Below are 22,238 nucleotides of genomic sequence, written 5' to 3' on the forward strand. Positions count from 1 at the left end.
AAAAAATATTTTAGTTTTGGACCAATGAAACCCATGCAGAAGCATTTACAAGCAAGATGCTGTGCCATATAGACTGCACATTGTAGCAAAATGTACATTTTGGAATTTGCATGGCTTTTAGCAGCTTCATCTGTCAGATGCAAATGTGTCAGTGACTACCACTATCTGAGATAACCGATGTAGTCCCTCCGGGATTGGTCACTGGAAGTCAATTGACTTATCTTAATTTTATGATTTTATTGTGCATCATTCACCTCGATCAGATCTGAAGAAAATTCTGTTTCATTAGAGTGAAGCCTTTTTGTGGCATCTTTGCTGCTTTTAATGCCCGCAATTGTTCATGTAAATGGTAACGGAACTGCACTGGTTGTGTGGGGTGTCTTATAACTGTTGATGCTCTGGATTTGTCTGAATGAATTGTTTTGCTGTTTCAGGTAACGATAGCTGTTTTTATGGAAAATGTTATTACTGCAGAGAATCAGAACCAGCCTGTGCTGATGGGCATATTATGGAAGGATCTGTTACGCTGTGGCTACCTGACATCTGGCCATTACAGAAACATAGACACCCATGGGGCAGGACTTACCGAGAGGGGAAACTAGCCAGGTATGCTCCAAGTCATTTAGCTGCTTATTTCTGCAGATGTCTATGTTAGTCAGTTTTTTATTGCGCCAGTACTTGCCTCTCTTGTTCAATGCCTTCCCTCACCCCTAAATAGATATGTCCTTATTGGTGGTGAAATGCACAATAAAGGTTTATATCTGCAATATTTCACATAGCAAGTCATCAGTTTTGCAACAAATAATCAATGTGATGACAAGCAAAAACTTCTCAATGTGTAATGGAAAGAATGATTAGAAGGAAAGATTAGAGGGAAAATTAGGCACATCAATATCTCTGACTTTCCCACGTGATGTGCTTGCTGGGGGAATTTCGCCAATGCCTTTCCTGACTCACTCTCACCACTCCTGCTGACCAGCGGATCAATAACGACTCCCCCCCTCTGATTCTCCAACCACTTCCCCCTCTGATTCTCCCTTCAGAATGTCTGTTCACTTGTGAGCAGATCCCTTGACATCCCTGATTTTATTGCTGATGATTGCTTTAATGATATGGCTTTGAAGGAAATTTGGCTGACAGCTAATTGCACTTACTCCTTTCCTGGCAACTCTCTGCCTGGCTATACCCTTCCACTGCTTGCCCCACTCAACTGCTGCATAGATGAGGCAACCCTTACGACCAAACTGTACCTTGGCTTGTCTTCTTACTCCTCGGGAACTTTTCCTCTCTCTCTCTCTCTCTCTCCCCCCCCCCCCCCCCCCCCCCCGCCCCATGTTTACCTTATCCTTGAGAACTACCTGCTGCTGTCCTGACCCTATACCTATTAAACTTCTGGCCACCCAATTTCTCTTGACCCCCCCCCCATGCCATGCTAACTAATATTGTCAGTAACTCCCTCTCCCCATACCCTTTCAAATCAGTTGTTATTAACCCACACTTCAAGAAAAAGCCACCGTTGACCCCCTCCCCCATTTCTGCATATACTCCCTTCTTCAAAGTCCTTGAACATGCAGTCCAAAATCCACAACCTTATCCGCAACTCTAGTTTGAATCTCTCCAGATTTCTGCCCCGCCACTCTGAAATAGCCCTAATCAAAGACATAGAGTCATCATCCAAGGTGTACTATTCCTCCTCATCCTTCTCAACTTGTTTGCAGCCTTTGACATGGTTGACCACGGGGGGTGGTATTGTCACTGGAGAGTAATCCAGAGGCCCAGGATAATGATCTAAGACCCTGGTTCGAATCCGACCATGGCAGGTGATGGGATCTATATTCCTCTGAAATGGCCTAGCCAGCCACTCCGTTCTATTCAACCGCTACGAAAACACAAAAAAGGAATGAAACTGGACGGACCACCCAGCATCGAACCAGGCACCAGAAACAACAACGGCAAACCCAACCCTGCAAAATCCTCCTTAGTAACATCTGGAGGCTTGTACCAAAGTTGGGAGAGCTGTGTCATAGACTAGTTAAGCTTAAGCCTGACATAGTCATACTCACAGAATCATACCTTACAGAGAATGGCCCAGACATCACCATTCCTGGGTATGTCCTATCTCACCGGCAGAACAGACCAAGCAGAGGTTGCAGCACAGTGGTATACAGGCGGGAGGGAGTTGCCCTGGGAGTCCTCAACATTGACTGCGGATCCCATGAAGTCTCATGGCTTCAGGTTAAACATGGACAAGGAAACCTAGTGCTGGTTAGCTCCAGCTGATGAATCAGTACTCCTCCATGTTGAACACCACTTGGAGGAAGCACTGAGGGTGGCAAGGGTACAGGTGGGGGACCTCAATGTCCATCACCAAGAGTGGCTCGATAGTACCACCACAGAATGAGCTGGCAGGTCCTAAAGGACATAGCTGCTCGATTGGGACTGCAGCATGTAATGAGGGAACCGACAAGAGAGAAAAACATACTTGACCTCCTCCTCATCAATCTGCAGATGCATCTGTCAATGACAGTATCGGTAGAAGTGACCACCGCATAGTCTTGTGGAGACAAAGTCCCGGCTTCCGATTGAGGATGCCCTCCGTCGTGTTGTGTGGCACTATCACCGTGCTAAATCGGATAGACTTCAAACAGATAAAGCAACTCAAGACTTGGGATCCATGAGGCGCTTTGGGCCATCATCAGCAGCAGAATTGTATTCAACCACGATCTGCACCCCATGGCCCGGCATATCCCCCACTCGACCACTACCACCAAGCCAGGGGATCAACCCTGGTTCAATGAAGAGTGCAGGAGAACATGCCTGGAATAACATCAGGCATACTGAAAAATGAGGTGTCGACCTGGTGAAGGCTACTTGTGTGGCAAACAGCATAAGCAACAAAGCTAAGTGATTCCACAACGAACGTAACAGATCGTAGTCCTGTCGCTCTGTAGTCCTGCCACATCCAGCCGTGATCAGTCTACTCTCCATCACCAGCAAAGTGATGGAAGAAGTCATCAACAGTGCTATCAAGCGGCACTTACTCAGCAATTACCTGCTCACAGTCGCTCAATTTGTGTTCCGCCAGGGTCATTCAGCTTCTGACCTCATTGCAGCCTTGGTTCAAACATGGGCAAAATAGCTGAATGTCAGAGGTGAGGTGAGAGTGACTGCCCTTGACATCAAGGCAGCATTTGACTGAGGTATGACATCAAAGAGCCCTAGCTAAACTGGAGTCAATGGGAGTCAGGGGAAGACTCTCTGTTGGTTGGAGTCATACCTGCACAATAGAAGATGGTTGTGATGGTCATCTCAAATCCAGGACATCACTGCAGGAGTTCCTCAGATTAATATCCTAGGCCCAACCATTTTAAGTTGCTTCATCAATGACCTCCCTTCCATCATAAGGTCAGAAATGGGGATGTTTGCGGATGACTGCACAATGTTCAGCACCATTTGTGACTCCTCAGACAATGAAGCAGTCCATGTCCAAATGCAGCAAGACCTGGTCATTATCCAGGCTTGGGCTGAGAAGTGGCAAGTTAATTCGTGCCACACAAGTGCCAAGCAATGACCATCTCCTACAAGAGAGGATCTAACCACCACCCCATGACATTCAATGGCATTACTATCGCTGAATCTCCCACAATCAACATCCTGGGGGTTACCATTGATCAGAAACTGAACTGGACTAGCCGTATTAATACTGTGGCTACCAGGGCAGGTCAAAGACTAGGAATCCTATGGCGAGTAACTCGCTTCCTGACTCCCAAAGCCTGTCCGCCGTCTACAATTGACAAGTCAGGAGTGTAATGGAATACTCTCCACTTGCCTGGATGAGTGCAGCTCCAAAAACACTACAAAAGCTCAACACCATCCAGGGCAAAGCGGCCTGCTTGATTTCTCCCCCTTCCACAAACATTCACACCCTCCACCGTTGATGAACAGTGGCAGCTGTGTGTACCATCTACAAGATGCACTGCAGTTAATCACCAAAGTTCCTTAGACAGCATGTTCCAAACACACGACCACTACCATCTAGAAGGACAAGAGCAGCAGATACCTGGGAACCTCACCACCTGGAGGTTCCCCTCCAAGTCAAGTGGTTAGAACTGTTGCTTCACAGCTCCAGGGTCCCAGGTTCGATTCCCAGCTTGGGTCACTGTCTGTGTGGAGTCTGCACGATCTCCCCATGTCTGCGTGGGTTTCCACTGGGTGCTCCGGTTTCCTCCCACAAGTCCCGAAAGTCGTGCTGTTAGGTAATTTGGACATTCTAAATTCTCCCTCTGTGAACCCGAACAGGCACCGGAATGTGGCGACTAGGAACTTTTCACAGTAACTTCATTGCAGTGATAATGTAAGCCTACTTGTGACAATGAGGATTATTTAAAAAAAGTCACTCATCGCCCTGACTTGGAAATATATCGCCGCTCCTTCACTATCGCTAGGGTAACATCCTGGAAATCACTCCCTAACAGCACAGCAGATGTGCCTACACCTCAAGGACTCCTGCGGTTCAAGAAGGTAACTCACCACCACCTTCTAAAGGGCAAATAAGGATGGGCAATAAATGCTGGCCTAACCAGCGACCTCTACATCCCATTAAAATGATTTTTTTTTTTTAAATACCATCCTTCTTCAATGCTGTTCCTCTTGTTCAGCTGAATTGGTCTTTCTATCCAGTTGTAAAAGACAAACTCCTGGAATAGGGCCCGCTCCTGCACCTTTACTTCTGCAGTCCCCCAAGAATATATCCTTGTCATCGTCCCCCACTCCCCCATTTCCGATCTGCAGACTGCCTCTCGGCAAAGTCACATGAAAAAGTTTCAGCTTACATTTTTGAGTACTACCTCAGCACCTCAACCCTCCTTGCTTGTTTAATTTCAATTTCACTGGCCAGTGAGGAAGGACATTATGACACAGCGTGTGGTAATGACCTGGAACTTTCTGCCTAAAAGGCTAGAGAACATGTAAACAACCAATGATTTCAAAAGGAAATTGGATGGGCGATTTCAGTAAATGAAGTTGCAAGGCTACATGGATAGAGTGGGGGAATGGGACTGATTGGACTGCTGCATAACCAGCATGAACTTGATGACCTTCAATGCCATTATTCTGAATCCAAGAGGATTCTTAAAACCTACCATTTCAGCAATCTCAATGTATTATTTTGGGCCAGTGTCAGTTTTTCTCTGAGGTATGTTGCTTTGAAGCACCCATAATATTACCGATACTAAATAAACGCAAGTTGTTAAGTCTGTGTGTTTATACTCCTGGGTAATGTTTCAAATTTTAAAATTGCATAAATCACATGTTTCAATTTTAAACTCCCTTTTCACTTTTGAGTTTTCTACAGGTCAGGATATCTAATGAGCTAATTTTGCACATTTTAGTTTGTCCATCTATCCAGGAAGTTCCCACATCAAATATTTCACCACCCACCACCTTCTTGTACGCTCCTTTACCAATAACCCCTACTTTCACCTGCAGAACATTGCTTGTCTCTATTCCACTTGAGATTATTTGCCGCTGAATCCACCATCCGTGCCTTTGTTACCTCTACTCTCCTGGCTGACCTCTTAACTTAAGGTCATCCAAAATTCGAACGCCCTTATCCTAACTTGCACCAAGCCATACATTCTTGTGCCTGCTGACTCACATTGACTCGCTTGCAAGAAAGCAAATCCAGTAAATTTGCATTGTAAGGATTTTATTTGTGTGAACCTGAAGCAATTTGGGTTGTGATCCAAGGTGACCTTTTGGGCAGTGTCCTGTATGTTCTGCTCACTCAATGCCGAAATAACAACAAAATGTGCATGAATTAATAACACATTTGCAAGTGATGCTGTGTAGGATCCCTGGTGAGACAACAACAACCTCTGCTTTTATAGTACCTTTCATGTTTCAAACCATTTTATTGCTGTTAGAGATTCAAGTAGGAATAAAAGGAAGACATTTTAGGCTAGTGCTTAGAGGAGATAGCAGTGAGAAAGAGGTAGCATGACAGATGAGTCTAGATTTCGGGGCATGGGGACTGTAAACTCCATCCCTATTGAAGTAAATGAAGTGAGACCGGATGACAGTAAACTAGAGTTGATCCACAGTACATTATAGGGTGTATGTTGTATGTCACGCTGGAGAAAGTTGTATCAGCAACAAGTCTATGTAGAAATTCAAAAGTAAAAATTAAAAATCAACACACACAGTGACGAGAAGATAAAAGGGTTCAATGCTAAAACCCAATTAAGCTATCCTGAAATGAATTATTGACAACCAAACAACTCACGCAGAATAGGCATCATTCAGGCAAAATCCAGAACATGTATGCCTTATGTTATGGGCCAGGGTTTACAGAACCCCAGAGTGTATCATGGAGTTCACCTGACCCACAACTTTTACTAGATTGTGGTATGGGGAGCACACGGCCCACTCTACAGGTGTGGTACAGCAGAAATGGAAATGTATTTTTTAAAGCAAAACAATGTTTATTCTATGAACTCATGTTAACCTTTTTAAAACATACAGTGAACATCTTAGCAACCATTAATTCAAATACAACCCCCAAATAATACAACATTCATTAATTCTTAAGCTGTCCTTTTAACATCCAGAAGACTTTTTTTTTAAACTTTCAGCAGAAGCGCATCAGGTTAAAGTCACTACTAAGAGCAGTTACTCGTTTTAAATCACCAAAGGATCAATTTACATTCTTTAGATTACAGAGAGAGACTCTAATACAGGGGTGGGCAAACTTTTCCGTGCAAGGGCCACATTCAGAAATTCACAATTTTAAAGGGCCGCACAGTATATTAAGTAAAATAATTACTTCACCCGGTTATGATTCTGGGCGCCTCATATAGAACATTGAACAGTACAGCACAGAACAGGCCCTTCGGCCCTCGATGTTGTGCCGAGCAATGATCACCCTACTCAAGTCAACGTATCCACCCTATACCAGTAAGTAACCCAACAGCCCCCCCCCCATTACTCTGAAAACGAAACTAAAACACACCCTGCAGCAAACAGTCTAAAACGAAAGTCAAAAGCTGGCAGACAGCCCAGCTCCACCCACTCTCTGACATCACTGCGGTAATAAACACCATTTCTTAAAGGTACTCTCACTACAGATACTTATATACATACCCATTTATAAACACCCATGTCTTAAAGGTACTCTCACATGACACTTATGTATTGAAAACCTTTAGTCAATAGCTTCAAGAGTGTATGAGAAAAGGAATAAAATTGTTCAAAAAAGATCATATACAAAATATTCATGTACAAACAAGCACTTAACAGTATTTTTAAAAAAAAATAACTTTGATCCCACAGAATGAGCTGCAATACCTCTCAGTTAAATAATCAATGGTATCTTGGCAGTGTGCAATGCTCAGTCACATAATTGTTCTTGGTTTTATGGCATTTACTTTGTTTCCAAACGGTTGGATCTTGCTCCTCAGTGTATTTCTTTTCCATAGGTGGGAGTATGATGAGAGTTACTGTGATGCAGTGAAGAAGACCCCTCCCTACGATTCTGGTCCTCGTCTCTTAGATATAATAGATACTGCGATTTTTGACTACCTGATTGGCAATGCAGACCGTCATCACTATGAAAGTTTTCAAGATGATGGTGGGGCGAGCATGTTAATTTTGTTGGACAATGCAAAGAGGTACCTTACAGAACCTTCATTGTATACTTCTACTAAATGGCTTAATTAGTCCAATAGCACTGTGCCATCAAATGACATCGAACATCAAATAGAGTGAGGAAGGAGAATAAGTAAAAATGGAAGAAAGCGATATTTTTTTCTTTTTAAATAAATCAATTGTAATAGGCATTGCTTCACTTGGGTATGTTTGCTTGTATGCAAACCAGCTTCTAAAGAGCAATTGGGGATGGGCAATAAATGCTAGTCTAGCAGCGCAGCCGCCTAAAATGCATAAAAGAGCGTTAGAGTGAATATAGATTCATAAAGTATTTAAACAGAGTACGGTTATTGTGACAGTGATGAGTGAAAAATTGATATTATCTTCCTCTGTCCATTGTCCCGGTTTTTCATGTTTTCATAGCTTAGACGGCAAAAAAGTTTTTATTTCCCCCTGAAAGGATCAAATAAAGAATTGAATTACTTGGAAGTAATGATACAGTTAATTGTTCTATTGGCAGTAGGCCAGCTGTTCATCAAATGTAGGTTCTGGATCCAGAAATCCAGTGATGTATCTGACCAAAATTAGTGTGTTTTTGCAACCTTGGGTGAAATTTTGCAAAACCTTTACTCCGACAGCCAAGCCTCTTAACATTGAAATCAATGGGAAGCGCACCTGCAATTTTCCAGTAAGCTACCCACTATGTCACTCAGGCCATGTTGGTAAATTCTCAGAAAATTATGCCGTGTCCTTATTGTTCAAGGCTTGATTTGTCTCTTGCATTGTTACATTGCTTTAGTTTAGCATTCTCTCACCTTCTACATAACAAATCAGGCAATATGTTTAATGGAGAGTTGGTGGTACCTGATAATTACAAATTTGTTTTGATTTGGGATATCATGGAGCACATAAATTGAAACTTAGTTTACAGTAATACCCTGAATCTCAAAGTTAGGCTACAACCTTGACGGAAAGACTTAAATGTTTGAAGAAGCTATCGATGCATATTATTATTACAGATTGAATTGGACAGCAACATCCAGAATATGCACGTATGTAAAATTCAGAAGTTGTGGTTTTAGTTACCCTGCTCCTGCGCAGGCTGCACCATAACAGTATCTCATGAATAGACTCTGTGTTAAAATACATCCACCATGTAAAATTGGGGTATTTACCATCAGCTACCCACTTAATGTTCCTGAAAAGGGCTGGTACATTCAGTAGTCTTAAAATTAATCTTATAGTCTGGAGTTGCATTCCTTCAGAAATTAATTAGCATTGGAGATTTTTGATTTTTATTTCCTGCCTCTTTTAGTTCCCTCTTGTAATCCCATATTTATTTCTCAAGCTATTTTGCTTTCTGTGCACAAGTTCAATATGTCTCATACAATGGTGTGTCTCAGTGTGAATTCTTCAATCTGGGTGAAGAGCTTTGCTATTGTTTGTTGTGCATACAGACACCTTAGATGTCCTATAGAGTGGGCTATGCTGTATCAGATGCTGGATTAAAGCCAACAAAAAGCTTTATGGCCAGCTGTTAATATAGTGAAACACTTACCTCAAGATCAATGCAGGTATCTTTTCCTCACTATATGCTTTTTAAAAAGATATTTGATTTCAAACGTGAACAATAACAACACCACATTCCAACAAAACAGTTTGCACACTTCCATTTTTAGTCCCCCTCCCCCCGCGACGAACAGCTCCTCAAAAATTGTCATGAACGGTTCACCATATCTCGAAGCCCTTTTCCAACCACCTTAAGGCAAACTCAATCTTGTCCAACCCAGCCAGGCCGCAACCCTGGTGGCGTATCTGACTTCCAATTCAAAAGAATCTGTTGCCGAGCAATCAGAGAGGAGAAGGCCATGACATTGGCCCCCTTCCCCTCCAGCAAACTGAAACCCAAATGCTGCTTTGCAGAAGCTCTCCAACTTCTCGCATCCCAAAACATGTGAACATGATTCGCCAGCCCTAACCCACACTTCTCACATCCATCTGTTACCCCCGGGAAGAAATCACTCATCTGAGCCCAAATCATGTGTACCCTGTGCACCATTTTGAACTGAATCAAGCTCATTCTAGCCCAGGAGGAATTGACTTCACTCGCCACATCACCTCACGCCTGAGCCACCATCTTATCTCCCTCCCCAACTCCCCCCTCCCACCTAATCCTTTCCACCAGCAGAATGGTAGCACAGTGGTTAGCACAGTTGCTTCACAGCACCAGGGTCCCAGGTTTGATTCCCGGCTTGGGTCACTGTCTGTGCGGAGTCTGCACATTCTCCCCTTGTCTGCATGATTTCCTCCGGGTGCTCCGGTTTCCTCCCACAAGTCTCGAAAGACATGCTTTTTCGGTGAATCGGACCTCTGAATTCTCCCTCAGTGTACCCGAACAGGTGCCGGAATGTGGCGACTAGGGGATTTTCACAATAACTTCATTGCAGTGTTAATATAAGCCTACTTGTGACAATAACAAAGATTATTATTATTATTATTGCCCTGCTCTCACAACCACCCGTATATGTCCCCGATCCCCCCCCCCCCCCCCCCCCCCCCCCCAGCCTCATCTGGGAGCAGCAGCATGTACTCGATAGTTGGGGGAACGTCGGTAGTTCCTTACGCGCAAAGTCCTGCACCTGCCAGTACCTAAACTCACTCACCCGCCCCCCCCCCCCCCCCCATAACTCAAACCTCTCCCCTAGCTCATCCAACCCAGTGAATTATCCTCCGAGAACATATCCTGACCCGCTTCAAACCCTCATCCTTCCACCACCTATACATCCCATCCACCCCCCCCCCCCCCCCCCCCCCCCCCCCCCAAAAAAAAAAATTCTGTGGTTCCCATAGTGGCGTCAGCATCAACATGTGGCGCAGTTTAAAGAGCCTCATCAACTGATTCCAGATCTTAACAGTCGACTCCGTCGCTGGACTCCCCGTATACTTCCTCAGGGCCAGCGGCAGCGGGTCCGTCCCCAGAGCCCTCAAACACAGGCCCTAAAGGACTCCTCTAACCTGATCCACTCCGCTCCGCACCCCCACCAACGCCTCACCTTCTCACATTCATCGTCCAATAGTAGTGCATCAGGTTCAGGAGCGCCCTCCCTGCCTCTACCTTTGTAGCAGGGTCCTCCTTACCCTTGGCACCTTCCCTGCCCACAATTGGTGAGACCAGCGCCTCTGGAAAAAGGCCTTGGGAAGAAAAATCGGGAGGGACTGAAAAACAAACGGGAACCTTGTCAGCACATTCATCTTTACCACTTTCATCCTCCCTGCCAACGTCAAGTGCAACGTATCCCACCTTTTAAGTTCCCCTTAATCTCTTCCACTAACCCTGACAAGTTCCACCTGTGCTTTGTGGCCCACTCATGCATTACCTGAATCCCCAGATACCTATACCGCTCCCATGCCACCTTAGTAATACCCCCCAAGTTTGCCCCCTGCCCCGTTCACCGGGAGCATTCACTCTTCCCTACGTTCAACTTCTAGCCGTAAAACGCCCCAAATCTCTCCAACAAGCCCATAATTCTGCCATACTTTCCAATGGGTCTGACACAAACAACGACAGATGCAGCTTCCCCCCCCCCCCCCCCCCCTCACAGCCCCTCGCCCGAAGCACCATTACCAAGGGCTCTATAGCCAGTGCAAACAACAACGGTGACAGCGGGCATCCCTGCCTCATCCCCGTCTGCAACTCACAATGCCCCAAACTCGTCTTGCTCGTTTGAACACTAGCCATGGGGGACGCGTATAACAATCAAATCAACGCAAAAAAATTCGGAACTGAACCCAAACCTTCCCAGAACTTCAAACGCATCCACTCTACCCGGTCGAATGCCTTCTCCGTGTACCTGTACACGATCACCGTTGGTTACTGTCCCCCCTGAAGGAGTCAGAATTACATTCAGCAGCCTCGTAATGTTACTGGAGAGGTGACTTTCTCACAAAGCCCATTTGGTCCTCAGAAACCACCTCTGGGACACACCCTCCAACCTACACGCCAACATCGTCACCAGAACTTTAACATCCATGTTTAGCAAAGAAATGGGACTGTAGGATCCTTCCCTTTTTTCGGGATGAACAAAATCGATGCCTGCGTTATCGCAGCTGGCAACTCCCTTTTTTCCACTGCCTCACTAAACAGAGTACCAGGTGAGGGACCAACTGCGTCGCAAACTGCTTGTAAAACTCCCATCGGAAAGCTGTCCGGCCCCGGGGCCTTCCCCCACTGCGTCTTTTTAATGCATTCCATCACCTCCCGTAACCCCAAAGGCTCCTCCAATGCCTACTTCTTCCCGTCCTCAAACTCTGGGAACTCCAACCCATCCAGCAACCGTCCCATATCCTCCGCCTCCCCCACCGGCTCAGCCTTATACAACCCCTCATAGAAAGCCGTAAACACCTCATTTATCCTTTCCGGCTCAGACATCACCTCTCCCTTCTCCGCCCTCTTCTGCAAAATTTCCCTGGACACTGCCTCATGCCGCAATTGGTGAGCCAGCATATGACTTGCCTTCTCCCCATGCTCATATTGCACCCCCCCTTCACCCTTCGCAGTTGTCCCACCCCCTTACCTGTTGTCAACCAATCAAATTGCCCCTGCAATGTCTTCCTTTCTACCAACAGTTCCCTCTTGGGGGACGCCAAGTATCTCCTGTCCATCTCAGTTGCCTCATCCAATAACCGCCCGTGCTCCTTCCTCCTCATCCTATCCCTGTTGTCCTTGAACAAAATAATTTCCCGTTGGACCACTGCCTTCAAGGCCTCCCATAGAACTCCTTAACAGCCAAAAGTCCCACGCCCAACCTCCACCCTGGTCTCTGCACCTGTTCCGAACAAAGCCACACATCTAAGCAGTGTGGTGCATGGTCTGAGATCGCAATCCCTGCATATTCCGCTCCTACCGTCCCCATCAGCACTGCCCGGTTAACCACGAAAAAAATCAATCCTAGAATGCGCACTATACGCATGCGAGAAGGAGGAGTACTCCCTCCCTCTCGGATTCCTAAACTTCCACGGATCCACCATCCCCATACTTTCCATGAACTCTCCCAGCTCTTTCACCGGTCTTGACCTTCCCATCGCCTTAGGGCTCAACCTATCCAATCTCTGCTCCATTACACAGTTAAAATCTCTCTCTCTCTCTCTCTCTCTCTCTCTCTCTCTCTCTCTCTCCCCCCCCCCCCCCCCCCCCCCCCCCCACAACACCATGATTAACTGGTGAGAGTCCAGGTCCAGAATCGCTCCCAGTAACCTCGTTACAAAGCCAACATCCATCCCAATTAGGCGCATACATGTTTACCAACACCACTGGCGTACCCTCTAACACCTCACTCACTATTACGCACCTCCCCAGCCCCCGTAGACCCTGTTTTCTTGCTCAACAAAGTGGCCACACCCCTTGACTTCGAATCAAACACAGAGTGAAACAGTTATCCCACCCATCCCTTCCTCAGCCACCTTCTGATCTTTCACCTGGAGATGCACCTCCTGCAAGAAAATCACCTGCGCCCTCAAGCTCTTTAGAACACTTGGGACATGTTGACTGGCGCATTTCAGTCCACGGACATTCGATGTCACAAATCTTACTGGAGGCTTGCACCTCCACCCCCCCCTCTAGTGTCCACCATCACCCCACTTAGGCTCCGCCTCGTCCATTCCCACTCTAAACAGGCCACCCAAGATGTCCCCCGCCCATGACCACACTCGCTCTCCATATGTGCAATGTCGCATTACTTGCCCACCCCCCCAACACTGGCCAACCATCGCAGCCACCCCCCGCCCACTGCACTCCAGTTCACTAGCATGGCGACTCCTGCCCGAACGTCTCCTCCAGCACTCTCTCTTCTTCCCCCCCCCCCCCCCCCCCCCAATCCATCCATCCATCCCTCCACACAACCCCAAAAAGCCCCAACAATACAACCCTCACAAAAACCAAACATCAAAAAAAACAAAAGACCTCCCGGAAAAGAACGGGGGAGCAATCACACCGTCAAACCCCCTTGCAAACTTAGCCCCCCATATCGGCAAACGAGCAATAATACAACCCAACTTTTGTGGACATAACTTCTCCATCCTTCGTCACCATTCAGCTCTCCACCAGCTTACGATCCTTGATAAAGTAATTTGCCTCCTCCGGCGACCCAGAGTAATAGTCCTGGCCATCATAGGTTACCCAGAGTCTGGTCAGGTACAATACCCCAAATTTAATCTATTGCCGGTACAGATTGTACCTCTGCAGGACACAGGAACGCTCCCCCAGGGAATCATCTCCAGGTATATTGTCTGTACGTAACCTTAATCCATATGTGGTAATGGTGGGCAATCTGGGTGCCAGAAAGTCTAGCTTCTTCTGGGCAATCCACAACAACGATCCATTTGAATGGGACTGATTATCTCTTGATGTCCTGTTTTCAGAGCAGGCCCAGACTTGTCCTGTCTCTGCTCAGTGAAACTTGGCTATTTGAAATCCCATCAAGCCTGCCTGTGGACTGACTGTGGCTTAAAATGTCCAATTCTTAATTAAAAGTGTCCAATTATATATTGGGCCTAAAATTCAGGCCCATGTCCATTTTACCACTGTGTCAACTCAGTTTCCAGTGGAAATTGAGAAGTGCATCACTAATCTCGCATTTTCTCAGGGACAAAGAAGATGTTACAGGAAAATATAAATTCAAAGTGATTCTATGAGGCCTGGTGTTAGTGTAGTATATGGAGAATTTTGGACATCAAAATAACCGTTTTACACATGACTTCTAAGAACCTTGATGCTGGTATTTTGTATAAAACATGTAACATCTGGGATGAGGAACATTTCACCAAAAAGATCTTAAACTCACGTGTTGTTTGTTTCTGTTTCTAGTTTTGGGAATCCCAGTTTAGATGAAAGAAGCATCCTCGCAGCAGTTTATCAATGTTGCATGTAAGTGAAAAGCTGCCAAGAAATTACTCCAATTATCCAATCCAAAATCATTTCTGAAACATGAAAATAGACGTTCTGTTGAAATGCAAAAATGCAGTTGCATTGGTGATGATCCCTCATTTGTACTAACAACTATTCAAACAATATGATGTTTGGACATTTGTGAGGGTATGTTAACAATGCGCTTGCAGCAAAATTCTTTATTTAACCTTATTAAGCTAAGAATCTTTGTTTTGGGGTGTTCATAATGTGGCACGCGAGAGGTGGCATGTCTGTTTGTCACTATATTCCTTCATACTGAGTAATGTAGAACTATGCAACAGGAAGGGCACTATCACTACAGACCATTTTCATGCACCTTTCAGTAGTAACTGGCAGAGATCTGGGAGCATAATTTGGATACAAGGTGACTCATAGGGAGAAAATATTTTTTGTTTAATTTAACTGTTAGTGCTCAAGTATTTTTGCCCACTGTCAATGAGCAAACACAGTATATCAAGGCGGCGCGATAGCACAGTGGGTAGCACTGTTGCTTTACAGCTCTTGGGTCCCAGGTTCGATTCCTGGCTTGGGTCACTGTGCGGAGTCTGCAGTTTCTCATCAAAGGAAAAGCAAAATACTGCAGATGCTGGAACTCTGAAATGAAGCAGAAAATATTGGAAAAACTCAGCAGATCTGGCAGCCTCTGTTTTATTTAATAAACATTTTATTGAGGTATTTATGGTTTTATAACCGTAACAGAAGAAACAGTATACATACAACTATAAACATAGTGCAAAAACCGTCTTCCTCTCTCATAGGTCCCACCTTTTCTAGCCTCCTACTCTACACTAAACTACCGCCCACCCCCCTTCTGGTAACGGTTAATTTTCCCTAAAGAAGTCGATGAACGGTTGCCACCTCTGGAGGAACCCTAACATTAACCCTTTCAGGGCGAACTTGATTTTCTCCAGACAGAGAAAGCTAGCCATGTCAGTTAGCCAGGTCTCCAACTTCGGGGGCTTTGAGTCCCTCCAAACTAATAATATCCATCTCCGGGCTACCAGGGAGACAGAGAACGTCTGCCTCTTTCTTCTCCTGGATTTCCGGGTCTTCCAGCACCCCGAAAATCGCCACCTCTGGACTCGGCGCCACCCTTGTTTTCAATACTTTAGACATGACCTCTGCAAACCCCTGCCAGAATTCCCTAAGCTTCGGGCATGCCCAGAACATATGAACATGGTTCACTGGTCCTCCCGCACATTTTGTACACCTGTCTTCCACCCCAAAAGAACCTGCTCATCCGGGCCACTGTCATGTGAGCCCGATGAATGACCTTAAACTGTATCAGGCTGAGCCTGGCACATGTTGGGGATGCATTGACTGTACTCAACGCATTCGCCCATAGACCATCCTCTATCTCTCCTCCTAACTCCTCTTTTCATTTGTGTTTCAGCTCCCTGATCTGTGTTTGCTCTGACCCCCATAAGCTCCTTATAAATGTCCGAAACCCTCCCTTCTCCCACCCACACTCTGGAAACTACTCTGTCCTGTGTCCCTCTTGGTGGTAGGAGCAGGAAGGTTGAGACCTGCCTTCGTAGGAAGTCCCGCGCCTGCAGGTACCTAAATTCATTCCTGCCATCAATTCAAATTTCACCTCCAGTTCCCTCAAGCTGGGACAGCTCCCTTCTATAAACATATCTCCCATCCTCTCGATCCCTGCTCTCTGCCACCTCTGGAACCCTCCATCTAACTTCCCTGGAGAAACCGGTGATTATTGCAAATTGGGGACCAGACCGATGCTCCTTCTGCTCCCACACGTCTCCTCCATTGCCTCCAGACTCTCAGGGGCGTGACCACCACGGGGCTGGTGGAGTAGCATGCCGGCAGGAACGGCAGAAGCGCCGTTACCATCACCCCCAAACTAGTACCCTTACAAGATGCCGCCTCTACTCGTTCCCACACCGACCCCCACCATCGACTTCCTAATCATGGCTATATTCGCCGCCCAATAATAATTACTAAAGTTCGGGAGTGGCAGCCCGCCCTCCCCCTGGCTGCGCTCCAGCATCCCCTATTTTACTCGCGGGGCCTTACCCGCCCGTACAAAGCACAAGATCACCTTGTTGACCCGTTTAAAAAAGGACTGAGGAATAAAGATGGGGAAGCACTGAAACACAAACAGGAATCTTGGGAGAACCGTCATTTTCACTGTCTGTACCTCCGGAAATCCTCCTTCGTTTGGTCTACTAGTCGGGCCAGATTAAGCTTGTGCAACCATTCCATTCCCGCGCCACCTGTATGCCTAGGTACCGAAAGCTTCCCCCTACCACTCTAAACGGCAGCTCCCCCAATCGCCTCTCCTGCCCCCTTGCCTGGATGCGAACATCTCGCTTTTCCCCATGTTCAATTTGTAACCCGAAAACCGGCCAAAATCCCCCAGAATCGCCATAATTGCTTCCACCCCTTCCAATGGGTCCGACACATATAAGAGCAGATCGTCCGCATATAGCGAGACTCTTGTGTTCTACCCCTCCCCGGACCAGCCCCTTCCAGCCCTTTGAGGCTCTCAACGCAATTGCCAGCGGTTCTATGGCCAGTGCGAACAACAGCCGGGAGGAGAGGCACCCTGCCTCGTCCCCCGGTGCAGCCTAAAATAGCCGATGTCAGCCTGTTCGTCCGAGCGCTCGCCACGGGTGCCTGATACAGCAGCCTGACCCAGTCAATGAAGCCCTGCTCAAATCCAAACCGCCCCAATACCTCCCACAGATAATCCCATTCCACCCGGCCAAATGCCTTCTCTGCGTCTATTACAACCACTACCTGTACATCCCTACCCTCTGGGGGCATCATGATAACATTCAACAGCCTTCTTACATTGGCCGCCAACTGCCTCCCCTTAAATCCCGTCTGGTCCTTCCCAATCATGTCCGGGACACAGTCTTCAATCCTTGAGGACAAGATCTTAGCCAACAATTTGGCATATACATTTAGTAGGGAGATCGGTCTGTAGGACCCGCACAGCTCTCGGTCCTTCTCCCGCTTCAGGATCAGTAAGATAGTGACCTGTGACATCATCGGGGGAAGCCCCCCTCTTTCCCTTGCCTCATTAAATGTCCTGATCAGCATTGACACCAATATCCCAAAGAACCTTTTGTAAAACTCCACAGGTATCCATCCGGTCCCGGGGCTTTACCCGACTGCATGGCCTTCTGCCCATCTGCTATCTCTTCCAACCTGATCGGGGCCCCCAGCCCTTCTACCAGGTCCTCATCAACCTTCGGGACCTTCTGCCCCCCTACGAATTGCCTCATCCTCTCCGGCCCAGCTGGGGGTTCCGACTCATACAGCCTGCTGCAGAATTCCTCGAACGCCTTATTGACTCCATCTGAATCTCCGAACCGGTTCCCATCTCTGTCCCTTACTTTCCCAATCTCCCTGGCCGCCTCCCGCTTTCTAAGCCGCTGTGCAAGCATTCTATTGGCCTTCTGCCCATATTCATAGATCGCCCCCCTCAGCTGCTCTACCGCCTTCCCTGTGTAGTTAACAAGCCAAACTCCGCCTGTAGCCTTCATCGTTCCCTTAGAAGTCCTGCCTCTGGGGTCTCCGCATTTCTCAATTCGACCTGTAGTATTTCCTTTATCAGTCGGTCCGTCTCTGCTCTGTCTGCCTTCTCCCTGTGGGCCCGTATCAAGAATCAGCTCCCCTCTAACCACCGCCTTCAGCGCCCCCCAGACCACTGCAGCCGAAACTTCCCCCGTGTCATTGACTTCCAGGTAGTTCTGGATACATTTCGTCAGCCGCCCACACACCTCCTCATCAGCTAAAAGTCCCACGTCCAGCCTCCAGTGCGGGCGCTGGCTGGAAAAAAAAGTCAATCCGGGAATACATTTTATGTACGTGCGAGTAGAAGGAAAACTCCTTCACTCTCGGCCGCCCAAATCTCCATGGGTCCGTCCACCCCCTCCCCAATCTGCTCCATAAGCCCCTTTAGCTCCTTTGCCATTGTCGGCACCCTGCCTGTCCTTGAGCTAGATCTGGGTTAATGACTGTGTTGAAATCCCCCCCCCATAACCAGCTTATGCGAATCCAGGTCCGGGATCTTCTCCAACATCCTCCTTATGAACTCCACATCATCCCAATTTGGCGCGTACACACACATTCGCGAGTACCACCGGCAGCCCCTCCAGCTTCCCACTGACCATTAGGTACCGACCCCCCACGTCCGCAACTATTCTTCCCGCTTCGAATGACGCTTATTAATCAGGATCACGACCCCTCTAGTCTTCGAATCCAGCCCCAAGTGAAAAATCTGTCCGACCCATCCCTTCCTTAATCTAACCTGATCAGTTACCCGAAGGTGCATCTCCTGCAACATTGCCACGTCCACCTTCAGTTCCCTCAAATGCGCAAACACGCGTGCCCTCTTAACCGGCCCATTTAGCCCTCTTACATTCCATGTGATCAGCCTGGATGGCGTCTCCCACAGCCCCCAAGCCCTCCCTCCCACGCCCCCTCCACCGTTCAGCCATCCCCTTTCTTGGGCCAGTCTCCAGCCCGTGCCCCACGCATCCGCAGGCCCGCCCCCAGGCAGCCTCCGTCCCCGACCTCCCTATTGTTCCACAGCAAAAGTCCCTTCCCCCCGTCAGCAGAACATTCCCCCCCCCCCCCCCCCCCCAGTAACAGCACTAACTATACACACAGCCCCATCCAACAAGCATACCATCTGCTCATCCCCCACTGCGCTTCCGTGAGCTAACCCGCCCAGCTAGCTAGGTGGCCCCACCCATGGCGCCAGACATTTTCTCACCTATTGTCGTCGTCCGTCCCCCCCCCGGGCTCGGACACACATATGCAAACATAAACAATCCCAACCCAATTGCCCAAAAAGACACAGGCAAAGAAATCAAAAAGAAGATCAAACATCTAACATTCGCACCTCCATCCCCCATCAGTGCAAATGCAAATTTTAACTCGAGCAGCTCATCCGCAGACCCCAACTCAATACAAAAGGCATTCAAAGACAAAACCTTTTCTTTTTTAAAAGAAAATTACTGAAGAGAAGAGCACAAAAAAACCCACATGAGCACTGCAGCAAAGTTCAGTCCAAACACCTCAGTCCGCTACCAGCCCTTTCCTTCTCGCGAAGTCCATCGCTTCCTCGGGCGACTCGAAGTAGAAATGTTGCTCTTTGTGCGTAACCCAAAGACGGGCCGGGTACAGTAGTCCAAACTTTACCTTCTTCTTAAAAAGGGTTGATTTTATCTGGTTGAACCCTGCTCTTCTCCTGGCCACGTCCGCACTCAGATCCTGATATATACACAGGACGCTGTTCTCCCATTTACAGCTCCGTGTCTGCCTGGCCCACCGTAGAATGCACTCCTTGTCCAGGTACCTGTGGAATCTCACCACCATTGCTCTCGGAGGGGTCACCCACACTCTGCTTCCTTGCTAGTGCTCTGTGCGCCCTGTCCACCTCCAGGGGTCGGGAGAACGTCCCCTCCCCCAGTAGCTTCTCAAACATACCCGCTATGTATGCCCCTGCGTCCATTCCTTCGGATCCCTCCGGGAGACCCACGATTCTCAGGTTCTGCCGGCGGGACCTGTTCTCTAGATCCTCCACCTTCTCCTGGAGCATTTTCTGTTGGTCTCTCAACATCCCCACCTCCAACTCCACTGCAGCTTGGTGCTCCTCCTGCTCAGTCAGTGCCTTCTCCACTTTCTGGATCGCCTGATCTTGAGCATCCAGTCTGAGTTCCAGTCACGCAATCGACTCCTTAATCGGGTCCAAGCATTCCTGTTTCTGCTTGGCAAAGCACTCCTGTATGAACTGCATCAACTGCTCCGTCGACCGCTGGGTCGTCAAGGCAGAACTCCGGTCGTCCGCCATGCTTTCTCCCACTGCATCCTCAGCCCAAGCCTCCTCCATTCTCCTATTTCTTCCTCTGCGAGCACTCCTGGTCCGTTTCTCCATGCACTGATGTAGGATTCCTCTTCACAATTGTGTCCGACATCAGTTTTTCACTTCAGATCCGACAAAAAATCAGGATAAAAGGTCCAAAGTTCCGACCCGAGCGGGAACCACCAAATGTGTGACCTACTCCTTCATAGCCACCACCGGAAGTCCTGGCAGCCTCTGTTTAGAGAGAAACAGAGTCCATATGACTTTTCAGAGCTAAAGAAAGGGAGAATGTTGACGGATTTTACACTGTTTAAGAAGGGGTGAAGTAGCTGGAGTAGAGTAGAAGGTCAGGGATAGGTGGGAACTAGGAGAGATTGGATAAAGATTTTATGGGCACAAGACAAAGGGAGTTTATGGTGTTAAAGACTAAAGAAGATGTGTGACACTTGTGCTTGATCCAATCAAAGCTCTGAAGTGCTTTCACATCCAAATGTAAATGATTTTCAACTGTCATCAGTCACAAATATGTAGATAATTCAGCTCTGCCTCCTTCTGAGATACCCACCAGTGAAATGTGCACTATCTACAAGATGCATTGCAGGTCTGACAACACCCCCCCCCCCCCCCCCCCCTCTAACTAGCAACGTCTGGCATTGAGGAAGCCAAGTAGTAGATCAGACGCACAAGAACATCACCCCTATCTGCAAGTTACATACCATTCTGACTGAGAAATAAATTGCTATTCCCTCATCGTCACTAGGCCACTGTCGAGGGCAGAGGGGTGATAATAACACCACAGAGAGCTGAGCGCTTCTGCTCCTCAATCTATGCCATGGTCTGACCCCTGCCTGTCTGCTGAGTACACATCTACACCCATTACCTGCACGACACCCATCACCTGCACGTGGAGTGCCGGGGGGAGGGGGAAAAGAATTCGGGACCCTCATGGTCTGGGAAATGGGGCAAGGGTTTAGAGGTCGGCCAGCATTGCGGAAGAAAGTGCCAGAGGTGTCGTACTTGTTGTGTTGAAGGTTTTTTTAAAGTGTCACACACAACTGTCCACCACTGCCCCACTCTTCCGATGGCAACGCCCCCCCCATGTCCTCTGTGATCCTTGCCGTGCTTAGCCTTCTTTGCTCTATCGCAGGTGTTTCCCCAGGATGCACATCAGATATGGTGGCAGCCTGTTGCTTACCACATCCTATGGTCTTTGCCCCTGGCAGGTGTCCTCTGGGTCGGAAGGCCCCGGCACACTTGCCGGTAGTACATGCAGTCACCCTGTTCGGATGCGAGAAGAGTGTCGTCAGCAGGGTGGAACTCGGGGGAGCTGGTTGTCAACTAGCGTCCCTCCTACTAGTTGGTGCCCACAGGCCCTGGGGTTCACCTTGGGACAGAGGAGCAGCTGGATTGAGCCAGGTTCAGGATAAGGACTGACATGAGAAATCTCGTCACCCAAAAGTTGTGAATCTTTGGAATTCTCTACCCCAGAGAGTTGTCAATGTAGCAACATTGAATATAAATAAGCAGATAGAATTTTGGGATCATAGGAAATCTGTGGGTATGGGAAGCGGGCATGAAAGTGGATTTCCCCAGCGACAAGCATGATGAATGTTGGAGCAGGCTCAATGATCGCCTTCGGTCCTAACTTTAATGTTCTTTTGTTCACACATTGTGTTTGAATTCTCTACCCTATTGGGCCATCTACAAAACGTTTATAATTTTCACTATTTTTGGTAAAACAACAAAGTTATTGCAAAAATTTAAAGTGAATTTCCAATGATATTTGCATGT

General features: G+C 47.6%; 1 protein-coding gene across 10 annotated transcripts in view; it reads left to right on the forward strand.

The window, feature by feature from the left end:
• The window catches only part of fam20b (FAM20B glycosaminoglycan xylosylkinase), a 197,704-nt gene that overhangs the window by 173,494 nt on the left and 1,972 nt on the right, over positions 1-22,238 (forward strand). For all 10 annotated transcript variants that reach the window (XM_038795126.1, XM_038795123.1, XM_038795128.1 and 7 more), the window contains 3 exons: positions 435-606; positions 7,476-7,667; positions 14,507-14,566. In XM_038795126.1, coding sequence (XP_038651054.1) covers positions 435-606; positions 7,476-7,667; positions 14,507-14,566 — 424 coding nt within the window. The remainder of the gene's footprint in view (positions 1-434; positions 607-7,475; positions 7,668-14,506; positions 14,567-22,238) is intronic.

This window comes from Scyliorhinus canicula, chromosome 4 (genome assembly GCF_902713615.1).
Source record: "Scyliorhinus canicula chromosome 4, sScyCan1.1, whole genome shotgun sequence".
In the NCBI taxonomy this organism is placed as follows: domain Eukaryota; kingdom Metazoa; phylum Chordata; class Chondrichthyes; order Carcharhiniformes; family Scyliorhinidae; genus Scyliorhinus; species Scyliorhinus canicula.